This window comes from Siniperca chuatsi, linkage group LG7, assembly GCF_020085105.1.
Source record: "Siniperca chuatsi isolate FFG_IHB_CAS linkage group LG7, ASM2008510v1, whole genome shotgun sequence".
Classification (NCBI taxonomy): Eukaryota; Metazoa; Chordata; class Actinopteri; order Centrarchiformes; family Sinipercidae; genus Siniperca; species Siniperca chuatsi.
The window spans coordinates 28,683,499-28,706,638 of NC_058048.1; the positions used below are offsets into that span (position 1 = coordinate 28,683,499).

Below are 23,140 nucleotides of genomic sequence, written 5' to 3' on the forward strand. Positions count from 1 at the left end.
GTGCAATCAGTCAGTCACGCAGGAGTTCTACTATCCTGATCTCTATCCTGATCTTGGACACAATTTTTATCAAGCAGTAGTATAATTATAACATTTTAATGTGATAAAATGTACAAACTATTAACGTAATGCTTTCCAGTTAACACAATAAGCTACTAAGTAATAGTCAAATAACATTGCTAACTAATATTTAATACTAAAACAATATCAATTGTCACATATTCAAAAATGTGTTGTTAAATGTGGTAGAACCGCTGAAAAATGAATGAACATGCAGGGGAAAGGTCTTCTGCAATAACTGTTAACACCTTACATTTCAAATTTCAGCCTTTACATGAGTGCGATAAAAGCCAATACAGTGTGATAATCATTACACTAACAGGTAATAACTGTTTTAACTACAAATAATTTGCATGATAATGTTTTTTTTTAATATAAATAGGATGTAAAAACACACATACACTCAGCCCTGTCACTGTAATAAACACACATATAAAACCATGTTATTTGTTCCCCGTCCACTCAGTAATCACCTTTGGAGGAAGAGGAGGAGGGGTTTCATCCGCTGGCATTGTGAGACTGTTGGCAGAAAGAGTGTTGCTTCAGTCTGGTGTGTTAATGATGCAAATACACATTAATACAAATGTGAGTGTGTGTTTATTCAGCTAACCTGGTGGCTTGTATCGTAGGGCTGAGGTGGACAAAAGACAGAGAGAAAGTGTCAATGCAATCTATTGAAATTACTGCATATGATCGACTGTATCGAAAGAGAAAAACATGAGGAAACATGCTGGCAATAAAGTCAACAAATTAAATAAAAAATAAAGAACATTTTACATACAATCATCTGTGTTTGTAAAGTATTTAACATGCAAAACAGCTCAAATTCAGGCTGCTGTAGTGTTTTGGAACGAATAATTTCTGCTGTGATATTTTGTTAAACATGGATTTGGTGAAATCGTGTGACGTTTTCTTACATATCCACATCATCATAGTCATCGTCTGAGTCTGTATCCTGATCCCTGGGAGAGAAAGAGAAAAGAGAGGTTCATTATTTTACTCAGAAAAATGGCGTTTGGCGTGACTCCATGTCCGTGACTGATCTGTGATCCAGTTACCTCACTGGACTCTTGCTACTGCCGGTTGATCCCAGTGATCCCAGTGAAGGCCTTAACTGTAAAAAACACATGAAATTACCAATATTTGTAAAAGAGGTTACACTCAATGAGTAAAAACTTACAAATGTATATGAAAAAGGAGGTAATACGGAGAAACTAGAAAAGACAGAACCAACAGGCACAAATTCCCATCCACACTCTATTTGAATTAATATTTTTGTTCGCCTTATGATAAATATGATAGACTGTGCGCTCAAAATGATGCTAGGAAAGATCCCAGTTAAGTCCCCCACAGAAAACAAATGAACAAAAAGTTCACCTCTGACGAGTCCTCTAGTTCTTGTTGACATTCACAGGACATAACACTCTCTGTTTATTATTGCGTGCCTGTCCCAACATCAGCAATGTTGACTTTTTACAGATTGTACCACTGATGTGAAAATAAAAAATATTTACTTTGCAATACTAACACGGATGAAGACGTAACGCATCACTAGCTATGTCCTGTAAGTATCATTTGTACAGTGTACCATATGTACCATGTGTATGTGTAATGTAGGCATATACTATATGTATGTACATATATACATACATACTAATACATATACATGTACAGTACAAGCTTTTATCTATGTATTGTATGTATTTTACAAGTTGCATGTATGCATGTGCTCTATGTGTGTACTATATGCATGTACATATGTATTTATAAGTATGTTCAGTATGTATAAGTATTGTATGTTCATACATGCATACTGAACATACAGTACAGATATATACATGTATATGTTTGCATATACGTATGTAGTATATGTATATTTTGTGTGCATTTGTATGTACATAAATACATAAAAATATGTAGTAAGTTGTTTATAAATGTGTATGTATATATATGCATACTGTATATATACAGTACAAATAGATATATATATATATACAGTGTGTGTTTGTATGTACTGTATATATGTTTGTATGCATGGATGTGTGTCTAAGTCCTGTTACTAACATTAAATGTGTCATCATCTTACCGTTGTGTCTGGTGATTCTTTCTTCACAGGCCTCCGAGTGTAGATCTGTTCCACTGAGCAACCACAAGTAAAAAGATTTAACACAACGACACTTTCACATGAACATTTCGGTCATTTTCCAGAATGTCTTATCCAGAGAACGAGAGCGATGGCGGAATACGTTTGTATTCTTTCACCAGCATTATTATCATCCAATAAATACAGAGCAACAGGGAGGAAACAAATGTGCCAAAACAGCAGGATGAGTGAAATGATGCGACCCCTGCAATATTCAAACAGCTTCGGTTATACTGACAGCTGAAATGGAGACGAATGCTGAAAACAGAAGTAATGGCCAAGAAAATGATTCATTAAGGCCAGTGAGCACAGGTGACTAGGAATATCATCCTCTCTCTCTAAACGGATATAAATACAAACACTTTTAGTATTAGGAGTTTGTGTTGCTATAAACAGATTGATTTTCTTATGTACTGTACATAAAAACATGAATCAACTATTATCAATTATTTTTGATTATCCTTATGTACTGTACATGTTCTGAAACCATAGATGTATTGAAACAATTGTCTTAAAACTCCCCACCATGCCAAAAATCTGATGTATTCAATCTAATAATAGTTCAAGTGAAAGAGTGTGTGTTTTCTCACAGCTTATGTCAGAGTTGGTCCTCTCTGCCCGGTTGTGTTTGTTGATAGACTGGATCCTCTTTAAAGATCCAGGCACCACCACCTTTAAGCAACAAGAGAACATACGATTTAAACTATCACAGGTGAAAGAGGGGAGGGACTTGCGGTAGACATCCTGACCACCAGTTGGCTAAACATTTATTTTAAAGCTTGATTTCAAATCTAAAGTCGAATTAAACCCCACCAAAAGCTTTGAGCAAAAAAAATGTAATGGCTTGATATAACACATTAAATAATCTATAATGAAGAGCGAGAAAACATGCGAAGTTTCAGGTAAGTTTTGTACTACACCATTAAGGTTGAATCATCATAATATCTATCGAGAGCTTCATCTCAGTTTCTAAAATGAAGTGTTAATAAGAATCTGGTTAAGACCTCCATCTCGTCGTCCTCTGTCACCAGGCAGGTCTTCAGTCTCTCAGGGTGTCGATACTTTTCCACCAGGTCCAGGGTCAGCTCCTGGTTCAGGCACTGCTGGGTCAAAAACATGTGCTGCAGGGAGGGGAACGAGATGCAGAGGAGACCCAGGAAGACAAAGGATGGAGAAAGAGACAATCAGTACAGACTAACAGAAACAGTAAGTAAGCAGAAGTAAAGATGATGAAGACTGCAAGAAGGAGGATAGTGGTCAAGACCAGCTCAGTCCAGTCTAAGTAAAGACAAAGCTTACAGGAGGCCAAGACTGAGGAAAGACTCAAACCAGACTGAGACTGGATGACAGTCAGTCAGTAGTGTTTTTATACCAGAAGGCTGAGCTGTGGACAGCTGTTTGAAACCTGAAATAACGGATTTTTTGGCCACTTGAGGGCAGCGGGAAACAAGTTATGAACACAACATTGACACATCATCACCTTTTAAGTTGATGTGTTTTACTTGTTAGCGAACAGTTGCTTATTTACACATCTAGAAGTTACGGAGCAACAATATCATTCGTTTTCGTGTTTCTGGCCACCTGATGAATGTAAGTCCAATATTCATCCAGTCTTTTTGGCCTCTACCAGCTTCCTGAGGGAAACATCTGGCTCTTTAGCTGCTAAACACTCCACTGTGTTCACCAGCTGCTCTCTAACTGTGTGTGTCTGCTGTTTGCTGCTGAGCAGGTAGAGTACTGTTGGTTTTTAGAGCTTTTCCCCTGAAAACAGAAGCCTGCTGCGGCCGTAAACGACACTGAGCGCGGTGAGAGTGAACCAACACAGTAAAGTAGTAGCCGGACAGATAAACAATGAGCTGAAACTCACTATAAAGCTCCGTAAAGTCGAGGGGAGCAGTGGATTCAGCAGGTGCTCTGTAGATTCATCACTGTTAGCGACCCCTTTCACATTGTCACATTAAAGCCCCCTGAGGCAAATTTGTGATTTGTGATATTGGGCTATATAAATAAAATTGACTCGACATTGTTTTCACTTTTTCATTTGATAAATTGCTATCATAAAAATATCAGTTACAGCCGCTTTGGAGGTTCAATATCTCTTTCAAACTGTCCCTCATGACAGTTTGTGTACGTAAACCTGAACCGGAGCATATGTGAGCAGTACTGACTGAGAGCATCTTGGAGGCGCTGGGTCTCTTCTTCGGGTTCCTCACCAACATGGCTTTTACAAAGTTATAAAACATGGAGGACCTGCAGACAGGAGATATTTTAGTAGTATTTTATAATGCCAGACAATTGCACTTATTTATCTGCTTATATTAACACACCGGTAGGAACTACATCAACATCAAAACAACTTGTGTACATTTGTTGAATTACAGTGGCCTGTACAGACTGAGATATTTTTCTAAGCAGTTTGAGGTTTCTTCATCGGACCTGCAGGACTTTATTTTTGTCTCTCTTTTTCAGATTTAAATATTTCATATGTGTAAATATACACTAAGAAAACATCTGGTTTCTAGACCAGAAAGTTGCACTTGATCATATCAACTTGCTTGATATTGTAAGGAACATTTGCTCTCATGATTAAATGATTAAATATAATGAAAAATAGTGTTGTAGGTTATTATTTACCATTTAGACTTGTCCTTCAGTTTAGGAGGCTGGTAGCCGCTCTTGGACATGAGAAACAGGACTCTGCAGCAAAAAAACACAATAGACCACAGTCAATGAGAATCTGTGTGTGTGTGTGTGTGTGTGTGTGTGTGTGTGTGTGTGTGTGTGTGTGTTTATGTGCATGAATGTCACACACTTATGCACAGGCCTGGCCTTTCCTGTAACAGATTCACTTTATAGCCTGAACCTTAACTGCAATGTGTTTTGTGTTTTTTTTTTAAGCAAAGTGAGGAGGGTGTGTGTGTGTGTGTGTGTGCGTGCGGGAAACAGGGCGATCGCACACATGAACATACAGACAGTCCGCCGGACGTGTGGGTGGTGGAAACAGAGCCCCATCAGCGCGTCTGGGTGGGAATGTGTGTACATGCAGTATGTTTGTGATGTGAGTCAAGGCTGACTTTATCTTTAACACCAACGACTCTTGAATTCTCCCCAATTTGAAAAGTCAACTTTCCCGTGCAGTACTACTGCAGCAGAGAGGCAGACATGTTGTGGCGCTGGCCTCTTCTTTTCACCTGCCGGCAACGAGCTTCACCAGGAGAATGTAACACACAGGAGCTTCATTATATGATTATGAACATCATTTCTGCCTTTTGTTAACAGTTTTCATCAGACCTACTTTCAACTGAAGAAATAGTCCCTATGAAAGCTGTTCACACTGAGGTCTGTTTTGATTACCTGCTTGGCTCATTGTAGATTATTCTTTACTCATATTTGTGTGTGTGTGTGTGTGTGTGCGCGAGGTGTACACATACTCAGACATGTGAGGGTGTGTCTTTCAGTGTGTATTTACCGCAGCGGATGGACATCAAACATTGGCGGCTGTAGCTCTGCCAGCTCTATGGCTGTGATGCCCACTGACCAGATGTCACATAGTTCATTGTAGCCACCTTTAATCTCCACTGCTGCCACCTCTGGTGCCATCCTGAGGACGGGAGGGGGGGGGACAGCAGCAACTGATTTTAACATCACAGATACATTATTCAGTAATAAGCATATATTGTATTATATATTGCTCACGAGTTTAATCTACGCATAAAAGAGAGTCTAGAAATGTTCCCTGCAGTCATTTTGTCCCTAAATGTTCCAATTCAACATTCAGAGTTGCGGAGATTCATCTCTGGGTTTTGACCTTACCAATATGGCGTCCCGATGAAGGACATCCGCCGGGCCAGAGTGGCTGTGATCTGAGCGGAGATCCCAAAGTCAGCTACACAACAGAGGAAACAAAACATATAAATAATAACCACAACAACTACTCAAGTTTATTCAAAAATACACTTGTCATATTTGATAAGGACTTAATTTTCTCATGTCGCTTTTGCTAATTTTCGCAAATTAACAAGACAGGTTTCTGCAAATCTTGAGACTTGAGTGATAATTATCATGAGTAATTATTGGGATTATTTTTATAAGTCATTTTAAAATCAAGGCCTTGAATACAAATTAAAATTTTAAATTTAAATTTCTACTATTTATTTCAGACTTACTGCTACAAACTGCTCCAAAACAAACAAGCGCTGACACACGTCTCCAGTGCATAAACCCAATTTTTTTGAAAAAGGTTATTTATTTTATTTTTTTGTATTTTTAAAGTTGTTGTGTTTTCAATGCATGAGTGAATACCCGAATAGATCCTTCAGTAGACTCTAGTAATTCTTCCTTTCTGGATTAAAATGTCAGCCAAACTGGTGCATTCATGGGGAAATCATATCAAAAGGAAAGTGACAACCTTTATCAGAATTGTGCTTGTGAATGAAACAATGTTTTGCAGCCGAATATTAAGTGTTGGATTCAGACCACCACAAAACAACCAGTGGGAAGCACTGCAGAGGCCCATTCATGGCCTTAAATAACGCACAAACAAGGCAGCAGAAATGTGTTACTTGAACCGCCGATCTTGCACCAAGTGACTCATCTTAACCACACCGGTACAGTGCAGAGCAGACTGTGTAAAGCATCTACCTACCCAGCTTGACCTCGCCCTGATCGTTCAGGAGGATGTTGGCACCCTGGAGGCAAAAGAAGGTGAGAAAACCATCAACACAGATACGAGCACAGAAACATCTTATCATACTAAGAATCTCCTTTACCCACTCAGTGATCATTGACTGAACCCACACAGGATGGAAATCTGAAAACTCTCTAATCAAAAGTTCATTTTTAATGGGCTTTATTTAATCATTTAGTGTTGCAGTGTGCTTAGTATCTCTTCTTAAATATCTGCAAATGTTTCTGCTGCATTACCTTCGGTACAACTTCAATTAACATTTGAATTTTTCTTTAATCCTAGATTTCAATGTAAAGACTTGCTGTCTCATTTTCTAAAATATTTTTCCATCATAAAGTTAGAAGATGAAAAGGCTGAGAGCTTCGAATTTCTTGAATTGGTAGCTTGGAATTTTAATTAAATTTTACAATTAATGTTGGATAAAATAACTAAATACTGTCTATCAGCTGGTTCCATGAAAAATATACGGATTATTGTACTATTATTCTTCAGGAATAAATACAAGTTGAACGCTAATCTTCAGCACAGCGTTTGCTGTATTCGTATTTACATATTTCTCTGCTGCTGCTGTGACCCAGTTTCTCCAACAGCAAGCAAAAAGTTTCATCTGCTGTCTAATGTGCAAATAAATGCAAGATACGAGACACGTAAACAAAAATGTAGAATAAAAGTCCCACATCGCTGTCAGACATGTCTTGCATTTAAGATACAAAAATACATGCATGGGCGCTCACACCAACACACACACACACACACACACACACACACACACACACACACAGACCAACACATGCATGCACTTGGTGACCTTTTAAAGTGTTATACCAGAAAGTGGCCTCACTTCTCTTTGCCTATTCACACCATTTGTAAACAGAAACCATAACTGTCTTTAAAGATTAATACTTTGGGTCCAAGTTAAATTTTCTGTTGCAGCAAGTAGAACCAGAAGCTGGCAGAAAACTGACTTGCACCCAAACTGTCCTGCAATGCAATTAAATAAGAAAAAACTAAACTAAACAAAACAAACCACACACACACATACAAAGTTCATCCAACCACTGAGGTCACATTGAAGCACTACAGACAAACAACTACCAAAATATGCTATTGTTGAAATGATATATTACATAACGATATATATACATATATTATTATGGATCGAGCCCAAACAGAATTTAGCTTAAAGAGTTTCAGAGTTGAATCGCCTTATTGAAAGTAGGTCACAGCTACACGAGGAAACAAAAATGTAGAAGAAAAGTCCCGCATCACTGTCAGACATGTTCACCTTGATGTCTCTGTGGATCTTCTTCTGTGCATGCAGGTAATCCAGGCCCTGGTCACACACACACACACACACACACACACACATTACAGTGAATATCATAAAACTGACAGCTGAGTTAGTCAACAACATAAAAACTTTTACTTGTTTATTTCACCTAGTAAACTCACTTCAACCATGAAGAGAAAACAGAGAAGAAGTGGCTTTTTGTGCCTCGAACATCATTAACAGAATGGTGTTTCAGATTATTAATAGTAAAACCTCCGTTAATAATTAGCAAGTGACCAGTGTGACTTTACCTGTAGCATCTCCCTGCAGATGTAGGCGATCTGTGGCTCAGACAGAGGACCGGTCACTGTGGAACACAATTGACTTGTAATAATTAAATGTAATAATATTCACTGGAGAAGCGGCATTTACAGCCCACACAGTAAGCTACGTGATCATGGCTCATTAAAACAGTATCATGGTTGTGTAATGTGTATTGAGTGTTTTACAGGATGCTTTGAATGTTGTTTAGCATATCAGAACTGAGGACTTTTCATACATATTTTATAACTGGTGTTGCAGCCATACATTCAGACTCCAGACTTAACATTTAACAAAAAAAAAACAACCTGGTTACTTTTGTAAATTTAGCATTACAACTGTCTCCACAGTGAATAATAACATGAGGTCCAGTTTAACCAAATGATCTAAACCACTGTCTGGATTTGACAACAAACATGATTGCTCCTGTACTGTCTCTTATACACTAAGTGTCCTCTGCACTGGTAATTCCCTTTGGATCCCTTGTAAAACTGTGTCTGTCTCCGCAGAGACAGTGGTGACTAGTCTGTCTGCTAACATTTAGGATTTGCAACAACATCGATGGCACTGATCTCCTGCTGGAGACAGCAAGAGAGGAGGAAAGAAGATATGTCAGAACCCCAAATACTGGCTCACTGGTTTTGATCAACAATGCTAACAAGCCCCTATAGATATATTATGGTCAGTGTTTAGGGGGGGGGTCACTCAAGCTGTAAAAGTTATATTTAATGCCTCCTTAATCCATTATCGAGTGCTAGCACTGTAAGGCGCAGGAGCCTTTCAAGATGTTTGCAGGCTTTATGACACAAACATCAAATAGATAGAACTTTTGCATCAGATGAATAAAAGAATATAAACTCATAAAGGCAGTTTCCTCATGGTAGGTTCTTCAAATATCTGACTCACCATGGTAGACATCCTGGAGGGAGCCTCCTCCACAGAACTCCATACAGATCCACAGTTTATTAGCTCTGCAGACAGAAGCGGATATCTCTGAGTTAACTACTGTATCTAAGAGGAGCGAGAGAGGAAACACAGAAACAGACAGCTTACCGTATGTAGCTGCCATAATATGCCACTATGTTGGGATGTTTGCAGCTCTTTACTATGACGATCTCCTGCTGGATGATAGAAAAATCATCCTCTGTGGAACCAGACAGAGAGAGAGAATACATATTTATTATTGTCATCACATCACATATGAACACAGGTACACGCTACATGCTAACATGCTTTTAGCTGTTTATTTGGGAGGGTTGCACAACCGATTCTTGATGACATCTAGCGCTTGTTCTTTTTGAGTTTGAATGTACTAACTGTAAGTGGCTTTGGACAAAAGTAATGTAATGTATAGGTAGAGCACCAGCTGTCATGTAAGTTCTATTTATAATGATATACTCTTGACCAATCAGGAGCCCATTTCAGCAGAGCTCTAGCCTTCATTTTTCCACCCCTGAAGCCACGAAACTTTCCAGTCTCCAAAAGTAAAACTAATTCAGATTGTTGGTTAAACTTTAAAAGCTGCACTGGGAACCTTTGGACCTTTGGTGGCTCCAAATAGCAGGAATAGTTAAATGCTAACAGTCATAAATAACTCATATATAAATAACTCATATTGTAGATATTCTACAATATTTTCTTATAATATTTTTTAAATATTTTTGTTGTCAATTTTATATTTTATATTTATGATTCTTGACCTGCAGTACTTGCTTCATATTTCTTATATTTCTACTATGTTTATTGTTTTGCACCAAAACCAAAGCAAATTCCTGATTCTAAAATAATCATCATCAAACTGATCCCTGTCCTCTTAGCGTGGGCTCTCCATATTAAGGGGAAGGGTATAAAAAGATAAACTATGGGATGTCCTCCACCATAAACATCTGTCACCATAAATATTGACAGACACAATTCTCGCTCAGCTGTTATATTATGTGCTACTTTCCTGTAAATGCATGTAAACATCCCAGAAACAAGGAGCACATGCTAAAGAATAGACACTAAGCTCATTTTTTAAAACGATGTGCATATTTGAGTATAAAAAATGGTTTAATTGTACACTTATACTCTCCCTTTTCTTATTTGGGATGGATAATTATGTTTATTATTACACAAACAGTGGTTGGGGAAAATGAGCAGTGAAATCAAACTGCTGGAGGTGTAATTGAATGCAGGTGCAGCCTGTTTTCTTTGGTTACTGGTGGAATCTAATGGCTTATAGCTTTGATTAGTATGATTTATGTTGCTGTGCCACTGTAGGAAATAATGACTCTCTCTCGCTCTTCATCATTAGCGCAGGCATGGCTCTGCCTTTTAGCATTTACAGCAGTGTAACGTTTTGTTAAAAGTGCCCGCAATGGAATCATAATGAGTAAGGGAGCTAGTAATTGTGTTGCACTAAAACAAGTGCGTGGACTTTCAGATGAAGCTGGGACCATGCACTTGCCACAGGCCGGAAACCTGCTTATTACCCTTGTCCAGGAGCATATGTAGAGGATCTATCGGTCTGTCCGTCAGTGCCCTCTCTGGCCACAGGCCGAGCATGTTACAGCTCTGCCTTTGTCTTAACATTTTAGCATCTTACATTGCAGAAATGTTATAAAAACTAAATGAAAATGTAGCACACTGGTGGTTTCAATGCTAAAATGTAACACGTGACTAAAGTGAATGCAAAGATTAAGATGAGTTCTGTTATTTCCTGATAAAATCAAATGAAAGGATAAGCATCCAGATCAAATTCTCACCTGGCTCCATCTTGATGACCTTGATGGCTGCCAGCTCTCCATTCTGCTTGTTACGTGCCTGAACAAACAAAAACACATATACAGGTTATTGTTTTTACACTGTAGCTGTCAGTCATTTGGGGACAGTGCATTATAAATGTGGTGTGTTTGAGTTGTGTTTTGTGCCAGTAGAGCTTCATTTGCATGTTTGCTGTCCAGATCAGTGGAGTGCAACAAACAGTCGACCGCACCACTCTGTGGCATTTAAGGCATACATACACATGTATGGGAGCTCATGCTCACACACACACACACACTGACAGCATGCATTCACGCACACACACGCACATGGTGACCTTTAAAGGTGTGATACCATGCACTATTTATAAACAGAAACCTATACTTCCTTTACACAGAAATATTTTCTAAATGGGTCCAAGTTGATCATGTAACAGCTGACCAGAAGCTTGGACCCAAACTGTCCTGCAATGCAATAAAACAAGCAAACAAACACACACACACACACACACACACACACACACACACACACACACACACACAAAAGGTCATCCAGCCATTGAGGTCACACTGAAGCACTGCAGACAAACAGCTACCAAAATATGCTACTGTTGAAATTCTATATTACATAACAATATATATGCATACATATATTATTATTTAAAAGACCACAAAGATAATGGATCGAGCCTAAACAGAATTTAGCTGAGGGAACTCCTTAAAGAGTAGAGTTTAAAGAGTTTCAGAGTTTATTCTCCTTATTGAGAATAAGTTACAGCTGCACACGTCCAAAGACTGCTCAACTTAACGATGCAGAAGCAGTTATTATTATTATCGGAGGGGGCTTATAGAGACTTAAAATTATAGGCTACAGTATGAGCAAAGACACAACAGCACAACGATGAGAGATGAGAATCAATAAGCATGACAATAATAAACTACCATAAATTAGTTTTTTCACACTATAAATAGACTTAAGTCGCCCCCACTGTAATCCACATTTATTTTGTCTGGTTGGATCATGAAGAGACAGGCATTATTTCACTGGTGTCCCAAGTTAATAATGTCCATGGTTGGGAGCACCTCGTGCTTTATTATCCATCATCTTGGTAACAAGTTATTTTTCTTTGTTCATGTGTATTTAATTTATTTTAAAGTCACAAAATGTTCACTTTGAAAATATTTAATAAGCTCAACCAGAGACTGATGGAACTTACTGTAGTACTGATTAATCATACTCCCAATTAACAAACATTTTTAAAATAAAAACAATACATTTATGATTTATGATACATTAACATATGAGAACCTGCTCGAGCGGTGAGAGGCACAATGGCTCAACAAACAAAAACAATAGCGCTAACTACAGAAACTCACACAGAAAATTAGAGGAAAAAGATGTCACGCTGTTTGACCGACAGGTGGTGAGTAAGGAAGCACCACAGCACCGAGCAATGAAGATGGAGACAAAAATTATACCAATGTTAACTAGGTAGAGAAATGAAGAATATACTCCTCTTTTCACTGGGTACAAAGGCTGCAGAGTGAGGGGAGAAGATGACTTCACACATACAGCAGACATGACAGAAGTACCCACCCACTTCACTCAGAGGAAATACCCATTCACATTCTGTCACTCCTGAAAGGAATACAGTCATAAGTGCACTCGGTCAGTGAGAGCAGGGCAGGTACAGTGATGACGGAAACTCCACTGCCTCAGGGAGGGGTTTTTAAAAACATGACACGCCAATGTGTAATGGAGAGTTTTGTCCAAAACACCAAATATGATCAAAAGTGCAAAGAACTTTCTGCCGGAGTGACAGCAGAGTTGAAACCCCAACACCATCCACTGCAGCAGCACAGGGTTAGGACTACTATCAAAAGCTAAACATGTTACGCATATTGTATTTACAGTTACACACGTCTGTCGCGCCCATCTTTCCCTGTTGTCACTGAGCTGTTGCAACAAAACAAGTTGTCATGGGCAGTTTAAGAGCAGGATGTGTTGAGATGCTATTTAAATGAGAAATACACTTTCCTAAAACGCAAATAAACAACTTGTCAAAGATGTGACTAGAAGGCAGGCGGTGACCACCTCCGCTGCTTTGGTTTTGTCTGAAAATTAAAAGCAAATGATAAACTGTAATGGAAGCTGACACTTTGCACTTGGAGATATTTTAATGTTGGTGGCGGTCTGTGTTCTACCGAAAGCCTGTTTGACATTGAAATGGCACAGTGGAAAGTCAGGGTGTTGTGGTCGCGGTGGAGGATGAACAACTGGCTTACGTTTATGAAAGACATTTTTATTTTCAGCAGACGCTTTCACAAACTGATCTTAAAGGGTCACTTCACCAAAATCACAAATAACAAATGTATCATTTCCCCCTAGTGATAACTAGGCATCCAGGTTTGGCTTTATCTGCTGAGGCTTTGAGATATCTGTCTTTGAGATTTCCTCTGCTGCCCCAATATAATGGAGGTGAATAGAATTTGCTTTGTTGTGCTCGTAGCTTTGACAAATGAAATTCCAAAACTCAGCAGCAATGTGTTTTTCCAGAAACAACGCTCCTGTTATTCGGGTCAAATCACTGACCTCACTGTGAACAGTTTTCATTGGAACTACTTTCAACCCGAAAAAGTCCTTTTGAAAACAATGAGGTCTTTTCCAGAATAATCGGAACATTGTTCCTGATAAGAGTTTTCTCAGTGTGATTTCAATAAGTTTCAGCGGTGCATATCTCAAAACTTAAGCACATAAAACTGCAAGACATATGCAAATACTACGAACCACGAGAGTTAAACATACAACAGGGCTGGACTTGGGATAATAATTCAGGCTGGTAATCTGACGTCAGATCACGAAACCGTAACTGTTCTGTTGAAATTGTTTACTGTTAATGCATATTAACATATATACATATATATATACATATATATACATATATTTTAGTTTTATTGCTACACACAAAAACTACTTAAAAAAGGAGTTTTTGATCCTCAGAGCTCTGACTGTACCTGTGTGGATGAAGCTCTGGAAGCTCTGAATGACTGGAGATACTTCCACATGACAGAAAATTTCATTCAATTCAATGTTATTTATGTGGCACCAATTCATTCGTAACTTTTCCTAGAGTTCATGTCTAGACCGTACTCTTTATAATGTTATTTATTAAAAGAGTCTTTATTTTCAATATTATTCCCATGCATACGCATCTCCTGCTTCCCTACAGAGCATTAGTGTTGATGCCATTTATTAGTTTTTAAAGAATGCAACTCAGGAAGGCTAGTTGTGATATTATGACGCGCTAAGGGCGGCGCTGCTAGCATGTGTTCTTCTAACACTAACCATGTCCCTTGCTTGTGAACATATCTGTAATTGTGCAGCATTTAGCTGCACTTTCCTCCAGTTCCTTTCAATGTGCTCCCTCTCAGCTGCACCTTTGATCTTTCTCTCCTTCACTTGCGCTGTCCATTTTTTCTCCACACTGCTCGGCCACACGCTCTCCACGCACTGACTGAAAGTTGTGCAGATGTGTCCGTACGACCAATCACGTGTGATGACAGGCAGACATCATACCATCAGGTTAAAAGCAGGTGGAGGGGCTGACGGTCTGCAGTTCTGAGTGACTGTAGCAGCTGTGCTGTTTTCGCTTTGATTTGCCCATTTCATTTTGTATTTTTAACACTGGCCAATGGCCAGTCCAGGCCTGCGTAAAAATCTTATTTTGTGATTTAGGTGAACTGACCTTTTAACCTTGAACCTGACCAAAGTTGCTTTACCTGCCCGAATTTAAAACTGCATTAAGCAATTTTTGGCCAGAAAGAGAAACTTTTAGCTTTTAGCAAGCAGTTGCCTACTAACACATCCTGCAGACACAGAGCAGCACGAGCATCCCACCAGAGTTGTGTTTCCGGTCAGCTGGTAAAATTACAGTAAGTCCAATTTTCACAGGCCGAAGTCTGGTCTCATCTCCAACAACACCTGAGAAAGATATCTGGCTTTTTAACTGCTAGATGCTCCATTTTCTTAACCAGTCACGTGTTTACTTCATGGTTCTTTGCGTACGCTCGGCTTCTCTGAGCTTGAAACAGTCTGCAGTGAGAGTAACAGTCTACATACTGAACAGTATGTACTGCCTCAAAACAAAGAAATGAATTAAACGCAAATGAAAGCAGCTGAAAAGCTGTGTGTTTAACTGTAGACAGAAAACGCTTTTTCAGTGAGTACTTGAAGATCATTAGAGGCTGTAAGCTGCACAGGACTTCAATAACAGCCTGATGTCTTCTGTGAAAAGTGTTTCTGAGAAAGTTTAGTCACGTTTATGGTTAGAGAGCAGATTGCTGACATGCTGGACATTATTACACAACATTTCTAGTTGGCACACTGACTGAGGCACACAGGACTTTCACAGCAGATAAATATCTTCTGGGAAGCAACAGACGCTGTGTAGTCATACCGTGTCTGCACTCACATGTGGACTACAGTAGTGACAAACAAAAGCATTTAGTGGCTGAAAGCAACAATGGCAATGGAAAACTCCACTCAATCAAAGGAGCCTATGTGTGTGTTAGCGTGTCAGTGTGTGTGTGACATCAGAGAGGTCACTGAGAGGAAAGACGCCCAACAAGTGATCAGTAAACAACCAAACACACACATGCAGACAGGCACACACACACGAGTTGGACGTCACAGCGGAAGCCGCGGACCTTCCACAGCAACATTTCCACCAAGTGTGTGTTTACTGGTTTCGTCTGATCACTAGCGAGGAGGGGTCTTTCCTTTCACTGACCTCTGTAATGACACACTCACGAAGCATACATAAGATAATAGGTAACATCATGATACTTGGATTTGTTGCTAAAGCCATAGAAACCAGCAGGTTTGATCCCACTTACAATCCACCTCAACAGAAACAAGAAAGGAGATGAGCGGAAATGAAGAAGTGGACAATGCTTGCTTCCTTCAACAATAAAGGACTGAGATTTGACCTGTTGCAATGAAAGGTCATAGGGAGAGAGTGGTTGAAGTAAAAGGGTCGACTGATGAACACATTAACAAAACTTGGTGGGTTATACTGTATACTGCACCCATTCTACAGCCACACAACCATATACCAATAAACCCATACACCCAACTCTTTATTAACTCCAAAAATAACCTTCAACCTACTTCTAATGCTTAGACTGAGTCCTTACCATAACCCACCTCCTAACCACCCGCAGAAATAAACAAAAGCGGTAGAGAACATTATAGCAGTTTGTTCCATATTTGACATACATATTGTTTGTTTGTTAGCAGCTGTTGTCTGAATGAGCTGAAGCTTCCTGAGGGACAGAAAAGACCATCACAGTAGTCTAACATGCTATAAATAAAAAAGTTTTATGCCTGGACATGCTATGTTTTTAAGATGATAGCATGTAGATGTGGACATTAAAGGTCTTAGCTCTGAGTCCATGATTACACAAAGACTTCTGACTTGGTTTTTAGTTGTTAAAGACAGGGAGTCCAGCTGCGCACCGAGTCTCGCTGTTTCTTCTTTTGCACCAAGGACAATTCAGTTTTGTCTGTATTTAACTGAAGGAAGTTCAGGCACATCCAATCATTGATTTGTTCATAGATTTTGTAGCTAGGCTAAACACACCAGGGGCCTTTGTAGGAACTGACACACAGACATTAAATTGATAATTTAATTTTCTCATTTGACTGTGGATCATTTAGCAAATAAGCACAATCACCAAAACATTGGATTATTGCTTTAAGATCTACTAACGTACACTCTCTCACATGAACGCACACACACACACACACACACACACACACACACACACACACAAATTATGGGCTGGTGGCTGCAATTTGTTTGATGTTCTTAGCATTATAAATTATTTCTATTCCTCTTTTTTGAGTTAATAATAAATCAAGGTCATACAAAATTCAAGCACATTTCATTGTAAAACACAAATGTGTACACACACACACACACACACACACACACACACACACACACACACACACACACACACACACAGCCATACTGTTTCAGCAGAAACTTGACACAGTTAACTCAAATCTGCAGGCAGCTTCTGTATGTAGTCCGCTGCTCATTTATCTCACTTCTTCATTTTGCGTCTGAGGTTGCACACGCACACCAGGTGCAGCACACAGCTTCTGTGAGGCTACAGGTCTGAAACTAGAGTTGCACCATGTTGAACAGCAACCCCAACTGCAGCTTAGTAGCACAAGCTGCATCTGATAAGGAGAGCCAGGCTTTTACTGTAAGAGGAGGAAGATCCTGACATGATTAGATGCAGAGTTGCAGTCAGCTTAGTAATGTCTGAGCCAATTCCCAATCCAGAGCAAATCAAGCCCTGCTCCAAAGAACTCTTCATCGGTGTGTACGGCTGTGAAGGAAACATCAATCATCAAACATGAATAAAAGCAGACATTTAAAATGTATAGATGGGAGGGTGAGTCAACAACTAGTGAGCAAAACAAAATCAAAAAGAGTAAAAAAAGTTACAACTGACAAGACTTGTTGAATTCCAAGACGTCTGAAAAGTGACATATTTGATCACTTGACTGTGAGCCAGTATGACCAGAAACACACAGAGGAAGTGACGTCCTAATGTAAAAACCAGCACACCAGATCATATCTCTGCAAAAACTACGCTGAATGTTTGTGTTTATATTAACCGGCAGGGTTGCATCAGGGGAAGTAAGATTCATCTTGCACTACACATTTGACATTTAGTAGATGTTTTCGTCTTAGAGAAGATGCTACTGTGCGTAATTTGGAGGACACATGGCTTCTGTGGGTTATGACATTTTGCAATCCCTGATATATATGTGGGGAATCCAACAAAGGTGAGAATATAAATTTAGTGCAGTGAGAGGTAAGATAATAAAACCTATCTAAACCTGTCAAAACCTGTTGATATAAAAACCTATAAAAACATAAAGCAATTGGTGGATAGCCATCAGAAAGTTCTCAGAAGTCAGTTCGTGTTTGACTGCCATGTGTTTCTGAAACTACACATGTGGTGCTGAAAGAAACCTAAAATCACGTGACTACAGTGATGCGTTTAGGATCATAGGGTTGTAAATGGTAAATGGACTCCCCTCAGAATAAATTGTAATAACTACTGTAATCATTCTGTTTGCAAGGCTGCAAATGAATCAGTGTGCTCCAGCCCCTTTTTTCACCTGAGAAGCACCTGATTCAGCTGCGTACTGCTGGAAGAAGCGCAGAGAACCCTTTTTCATCTGAATTGTGCTAACTTTGGTGATCCCTTCACGTTACATGTAGCGCCATCATTAGGTCAAAATTGTCCAGTCATTTGGTTTATGACCAAATTGTGTAAGCATGTTGCTAGCTCAAAGCACCGCTGTGTCTAATTACAGCTTGGCAGAGCTGCTAGCATGGCTGCAGACTCAGGAACATGATAGTGCCATCCAGCTGCAGTGAGTCGATCAGTGATGTGTACACATTTGACTACTGTGCACACTGCCCATTCATAAGTTGCACAGTTTTATTTCAATTTGTGTTCTTGATGATTTTATCATTTAGATCATTAATTTATTATTATTATTATTATTTATATGCATGTGGGCATATGGATTTATTTTGGAAGTATTTCGTGTGTATTCACATTGTTAATTGCTTGGCTGACAAATGAAAAAACTGGACTCAACTTGACACAGGAAAAAATACTTTGATGTGCAGCTGTCGCTTACTGCACATCCACTTTTTGCTGTGTGTTGTTGTCCAACGAGTAAAACCAGCAACTATTTCCAGCACAATGGCAGACAGTTAAAGAAGAGGCAGGTTGAAGGAGACGAGTGTGATGCCTCAGCAGGCAGAAATGTAATTTAGGTGCATGCCACCATGTCTGCTATGATGATTCTTCTTTCACACTATCTTACTTGAAGTATCTGGTTTGCTACTCTGTCTTGCTGGTTGATATGACACACTGGCGATTCGTTAATATTTAATTCATGAAAGTTTTTGCATTCGTTGATCTAGACACTTTATATAGTAGCTCTGTTATGGGAAAAACAGCTTCTCGCAGTTTACGTTGCATTTTTCAGAACTAAACCTGAGTAGTTAACATGGGCAGTGATAACCACCATAGCACCAGAATCCAGACACACAGAAGAAAACAAAAATGCAGCCAGTTGAACTACACAAATCTGACTCATCCAGTGAAGTCGCCACATCCTTCTCTCTGACTGTTGATGTCGGTGCTCACCCCTCTTCCTGATTCCTCTGACCCTCCCTCCTTCTACAATTTAAGACTTAAACAGCTGCTGCACCATTAGAAATAGACATTTTGGTATAAATGTCTGATCTCTATCATGGTCATCACACACACACACACACACACACACACGCACACACACATATCAGGCCTACTTTCTACTTGGTGCTAAAGTGCTGCATTTGCAAGACTGACCTCCGCTATAGTGTGAGTAGCAACACGTAACCAAAAACTTGAGTGCACATGCGTGTGTGTGTGTGTGTGTGTGTGGGTGGGTGGGCTAGTATCTGTATGTGGGTGTGTGTGTGTGTGTGTCCATATGTGAAGGAAGGACAACTATGCAAATCTCTCTCTCTCTCGCTGTAAAAGAAGAACAGCCGGTTCTACTGACCTGGTTAGAGGAAGTGTGCTCACTCTGCAGCTAACCTGCTTTGCATCAGGTACATTTACCGTTTAATGTATTTTTGTTTGAGCACAGCAGAGATTAGCATGTTACATGACAGCTTGACTCTGTAAAGCCTGATATTCCCCCAAGTTGTCAAAATATCCACAGATGGGCTGCAAACTGCCCCTCCAAGGTGAATTAGAAGCCCAAACTGATCCCCGAAGCTACTATAAAAATGTTCATATTTAATATTTCTTAAATTAAGCTCATTCCATTTTGAATTGTCTATCTGGTGAGTTCATGGAGGGACAGTAGAGAAAAAGGGAAAAGTATTGACCTACAGTTACTGTGGGTTTCTTCCAGAGAGTCTTATTTGTGTCTCTGATATGATAATCTATACCTGCTAGTTATTGAAATCACATGATTCCAGCAGATTCATATACAGCAATAACCTGCAGGCTAATCCTTGCAGATTTCAAGCACTGAAGCAAAGTAGAGAATAAATCAAATATTATTACTCAAATTATCATAAACAAATACCAACCAGTCTACGAGACAGACACCTGAACCTCAGTATTATCCACTGAATGAGACTAAAAGCCTATAGCCATGTTAGCACGTTAACGTAAGTATTATTAGTATGTCAGCATGATATTAGGATTAGACTCAGTAGAGCTAAGGTTGATGGGAATTCATCAGTTTTTTAGGTGTTCTGTCATAAACTGAAGCGTTGTGCTAGCTGATATCTTGAGCTTTTAGTGATATTAAATGTCAGAACCAGGATGGTTTCCTGTTAAATGTAACCACTATCAAAGTACTCAGTCAAACAGACGGTGGGAGATTTTACACTATAAATCGTAAAACTGCTTCAAATCTGGATTCGTGATTTTAAATAATGTTAAGTGAAATTAAAAAACTAAACATTAAAAGAAAAGACATACGTGTTGCATTTTGCTTCATGTCTCAAATGGTCCACGAACGCACCAGACTGAGGAATATCAAAGATTCACAAGACGACAATATTCAGTCTCTAGTATTACTTAAATACAGTGTCACCATGTGCCATTTACAAAGACCACACACCATACACTACCTGTGAAGACACAGTGCTCTGCTGACTGTTACACTGCTCTACCATGGGGCATTTTTTGTACCATGACAGCGCCATTGTCTGTATGCGTATCGTGGCATCTCGGCCATCATCATGTAGCCGGCCGCCAGTAAAACTGTGTAAAACCTGAGCACTAAAAACTGTCCTTTGCCTTCACAGTATTATGGTACTTAACTGGAAGTAACTGAAGTAACTAAAGTAACTGGATAACAGCTGACAACAAACCACAAAAACAATCAGATATTAGTCATGTCTTCACTGTCTGCAACTGTTCTCAGCCACTGTTAGTAAAGAGGTCAAGACCTCCAATATGGTTGACAGAGGGTGTGTTAAACTACTGTTGGTTAGTGTAACATAGTACAACACAGCACACAATGATTAACCTTATGTAGTATGTTCATCTGTTTCTCCTACAACATCCAGTCCTAAAGGATCATTAAAATATGGATGTTTCTGTCTGGGCGAGTAAAAGCACTTGGTTACGGTTGAGGAAAGATGAATAAGTGTGACGTCTGAAAAAGTCGACACTGGCTTGAAGTATGAGATGAGAAGCGAGTCCATCCATCCACCCTGACCTCCACAGTCTGTCACAGTAAACTGCTTGTATTGGCACTAAGTGTTGCCAGTGAACTCAAACCCTTAAAGCAAATTAGTTGCATATAAACGTCTTCTTTAAGAGATAAGACACAAACATAACATCTCAGCATTCAGGTGCAGGTGGACGAAGGCTCTCTTTATTAACTGAAAGGGTCAAATGAACCTTTCACTCTATGAAATGAGCGCTGGCAGGCTCAGGTTTAAATTCCCATAAATGAGTCCGTTTTCACGTCTTTACTGCTGTGTGAATGGATCTCTGCTGGTCAGTGACTAAGTAGAGGAGAGCAGAGCAGAATCATCCACAGTTAAAAGGAGGGAAACACTGATGATTTTATCTCTGATGTGAGCTATGATTGTAACATCTTACTTCACTTTTCCATACATGATTGTTTCAGGTGTGACTGGCTTTGTGGAAAGTACCAGAGAATCCTAAGAATACTGTTCACCTACACGAGTGGCCACATGTTCAGTTTACTTTAAATAAACATAAAGGCACAAACTAACACCAAATTCAGACCAGCAACTAAATTATTATTTTTTTTACATCTGACCCCACACACTTATGATTATAATGATAATGTACCAGAATAGATTTGTGTAGGTGGAGACTTCTCTAGTTTCTGTGGAGTTGCATGATAAGCCAACAGTGGCAAGACATTTCTATAACTGACACAGCATTACTTCTTTGATAAATATTTATTATATTAAATACATTTAAAACATATCATCATTCTGAATATAATCCAAATGCAGCTCCCTTTATGCTCTGGACTATAGACCCCAACTCCTCGCTGCTGAGGTCTTGATCATTTCGGGCCCTAAAAACAGTCAGGGGCCCGAAATGGTTGTGAAGCCCGGTTATAATCAACACCTTACTGTTACTATGACACAAGCTGAATTTTTGTTCAACACGTTTTTCTGTGCAGCAACTCCGGGTGCTGCGAGACGTTCGCAACGTTCGTTTAACTGGTTTAAGTGTTTTCCGCAGGGCAGCTGGGGAGGCACCACCATTTACATGTTGAGTTTCTTTCTTGCACACAATCTTCATACTGTGTGAGGTGAAATGAGATAAAAGAAACTTGGAATGCAATATTTTGTAGAAATCGTATGTTAAACATCAGATCCTGTGGATTTCTGATGACAGGTTTATAAAAGCTGATTTGAGATTCGCTCTTTGCTTCCTGCTCATGAGCGCCTACTAGTCTTCTAGTATTACTAAATACATATTTGATGCTATTAAAGGATTAGTTCACCCAAATTACAAAAAAGGTGTTTTCATTTACCTCTTGTAGTATTGATACATGCATAAGTTTTGCTTTGATGTGCCAAAGTTTTGATAGATTGTTCTCCATTTCTTCTGCTGCAAGAAGAAATAGTTGTGCTGAAAACTGCTGCCAGCGAGGGCCGTGAATTTCTGTGAGTAACAGAGAAAATGTGTCTGTTGCACTGGAGTTTCAAATGCATTTTTTCTACATTTTGAACGCTACAAACAAAATTCCATTTACTTCCATTCACTTTGTGTCGGGGTGGAGGCAGAAGTTTCAGAGGCGGATACCTCAAAAC

At 39.3% G+C, this 23,140-nt stretch overlaps 1 protein-coding gene across 1 annotated transcript in view; it reads right to left on the bottom strand.

The window, feature by feature from the left end:
• The window catches only part of LOC122879207 (mitogen-activated protein kinase kinase kinase kinase 5-like), a 33,854-nt gene that overhangs the window by 9,028 nt on the left and 1,686 nt on the right, over positions 1–23,140 (bottom strand). The window contains exons 2-18 of the mRNA XM_044203061.1: positions 11,229–11,286; positions 9,535–9,625; positions 9,388–9,452; positions 8,472–8,527; positions 8,176–8,223; positions 6,849–6,891; positions 6,017–6,089; positions 5,673–5,804; positions 4,838–4,900; positions 4,372–4,453; positions 3,208–3,324; positions 2,794–2,875; positions 2,147–2,199; positions 1,119–1,174; positions 978–1,022; positions 671–691; positions 534–579 (exon numbers count right to left, since the gene is read on the bottom strand). Coding sequence (XP_044058996.1) covers positions 534–579; positions 671–691; positions 978–1,022; positions 1,119–1,174; positions 2,147–2,199; positions 2,794–2,875; positions 3,208–3,324; positions 4,372–4,453; positions 4,838–4,900; positions 5,673–5,804; positions 6,017–6,089; positions 6,849–6,891; positions 8,176–8,223; positions 8,472–8,527; positions 9,388–9,452; positions 9,535–9,625; positions 11,229–11,286 — 1,131 coding nt within the window. The remainder of the gene's footprint in view (positions 1–533; positions 580–670; positions 692–977; positions 1,023–1,118; positions 1,175–2,146; positions 2,200–2,793; positions 2,876–3,207; positions 3,325–4,371; positions 4,454–4,837; positions 4,901–5,672; positions 5,805–6,016; positions 6,090–6,848; positions 6,892–8,175; positions 8,224–8,471; positions 8,528–9,387; positions 9,453–9,534; positions 9,626–11,228; positions 11,287–23,140) is intronic.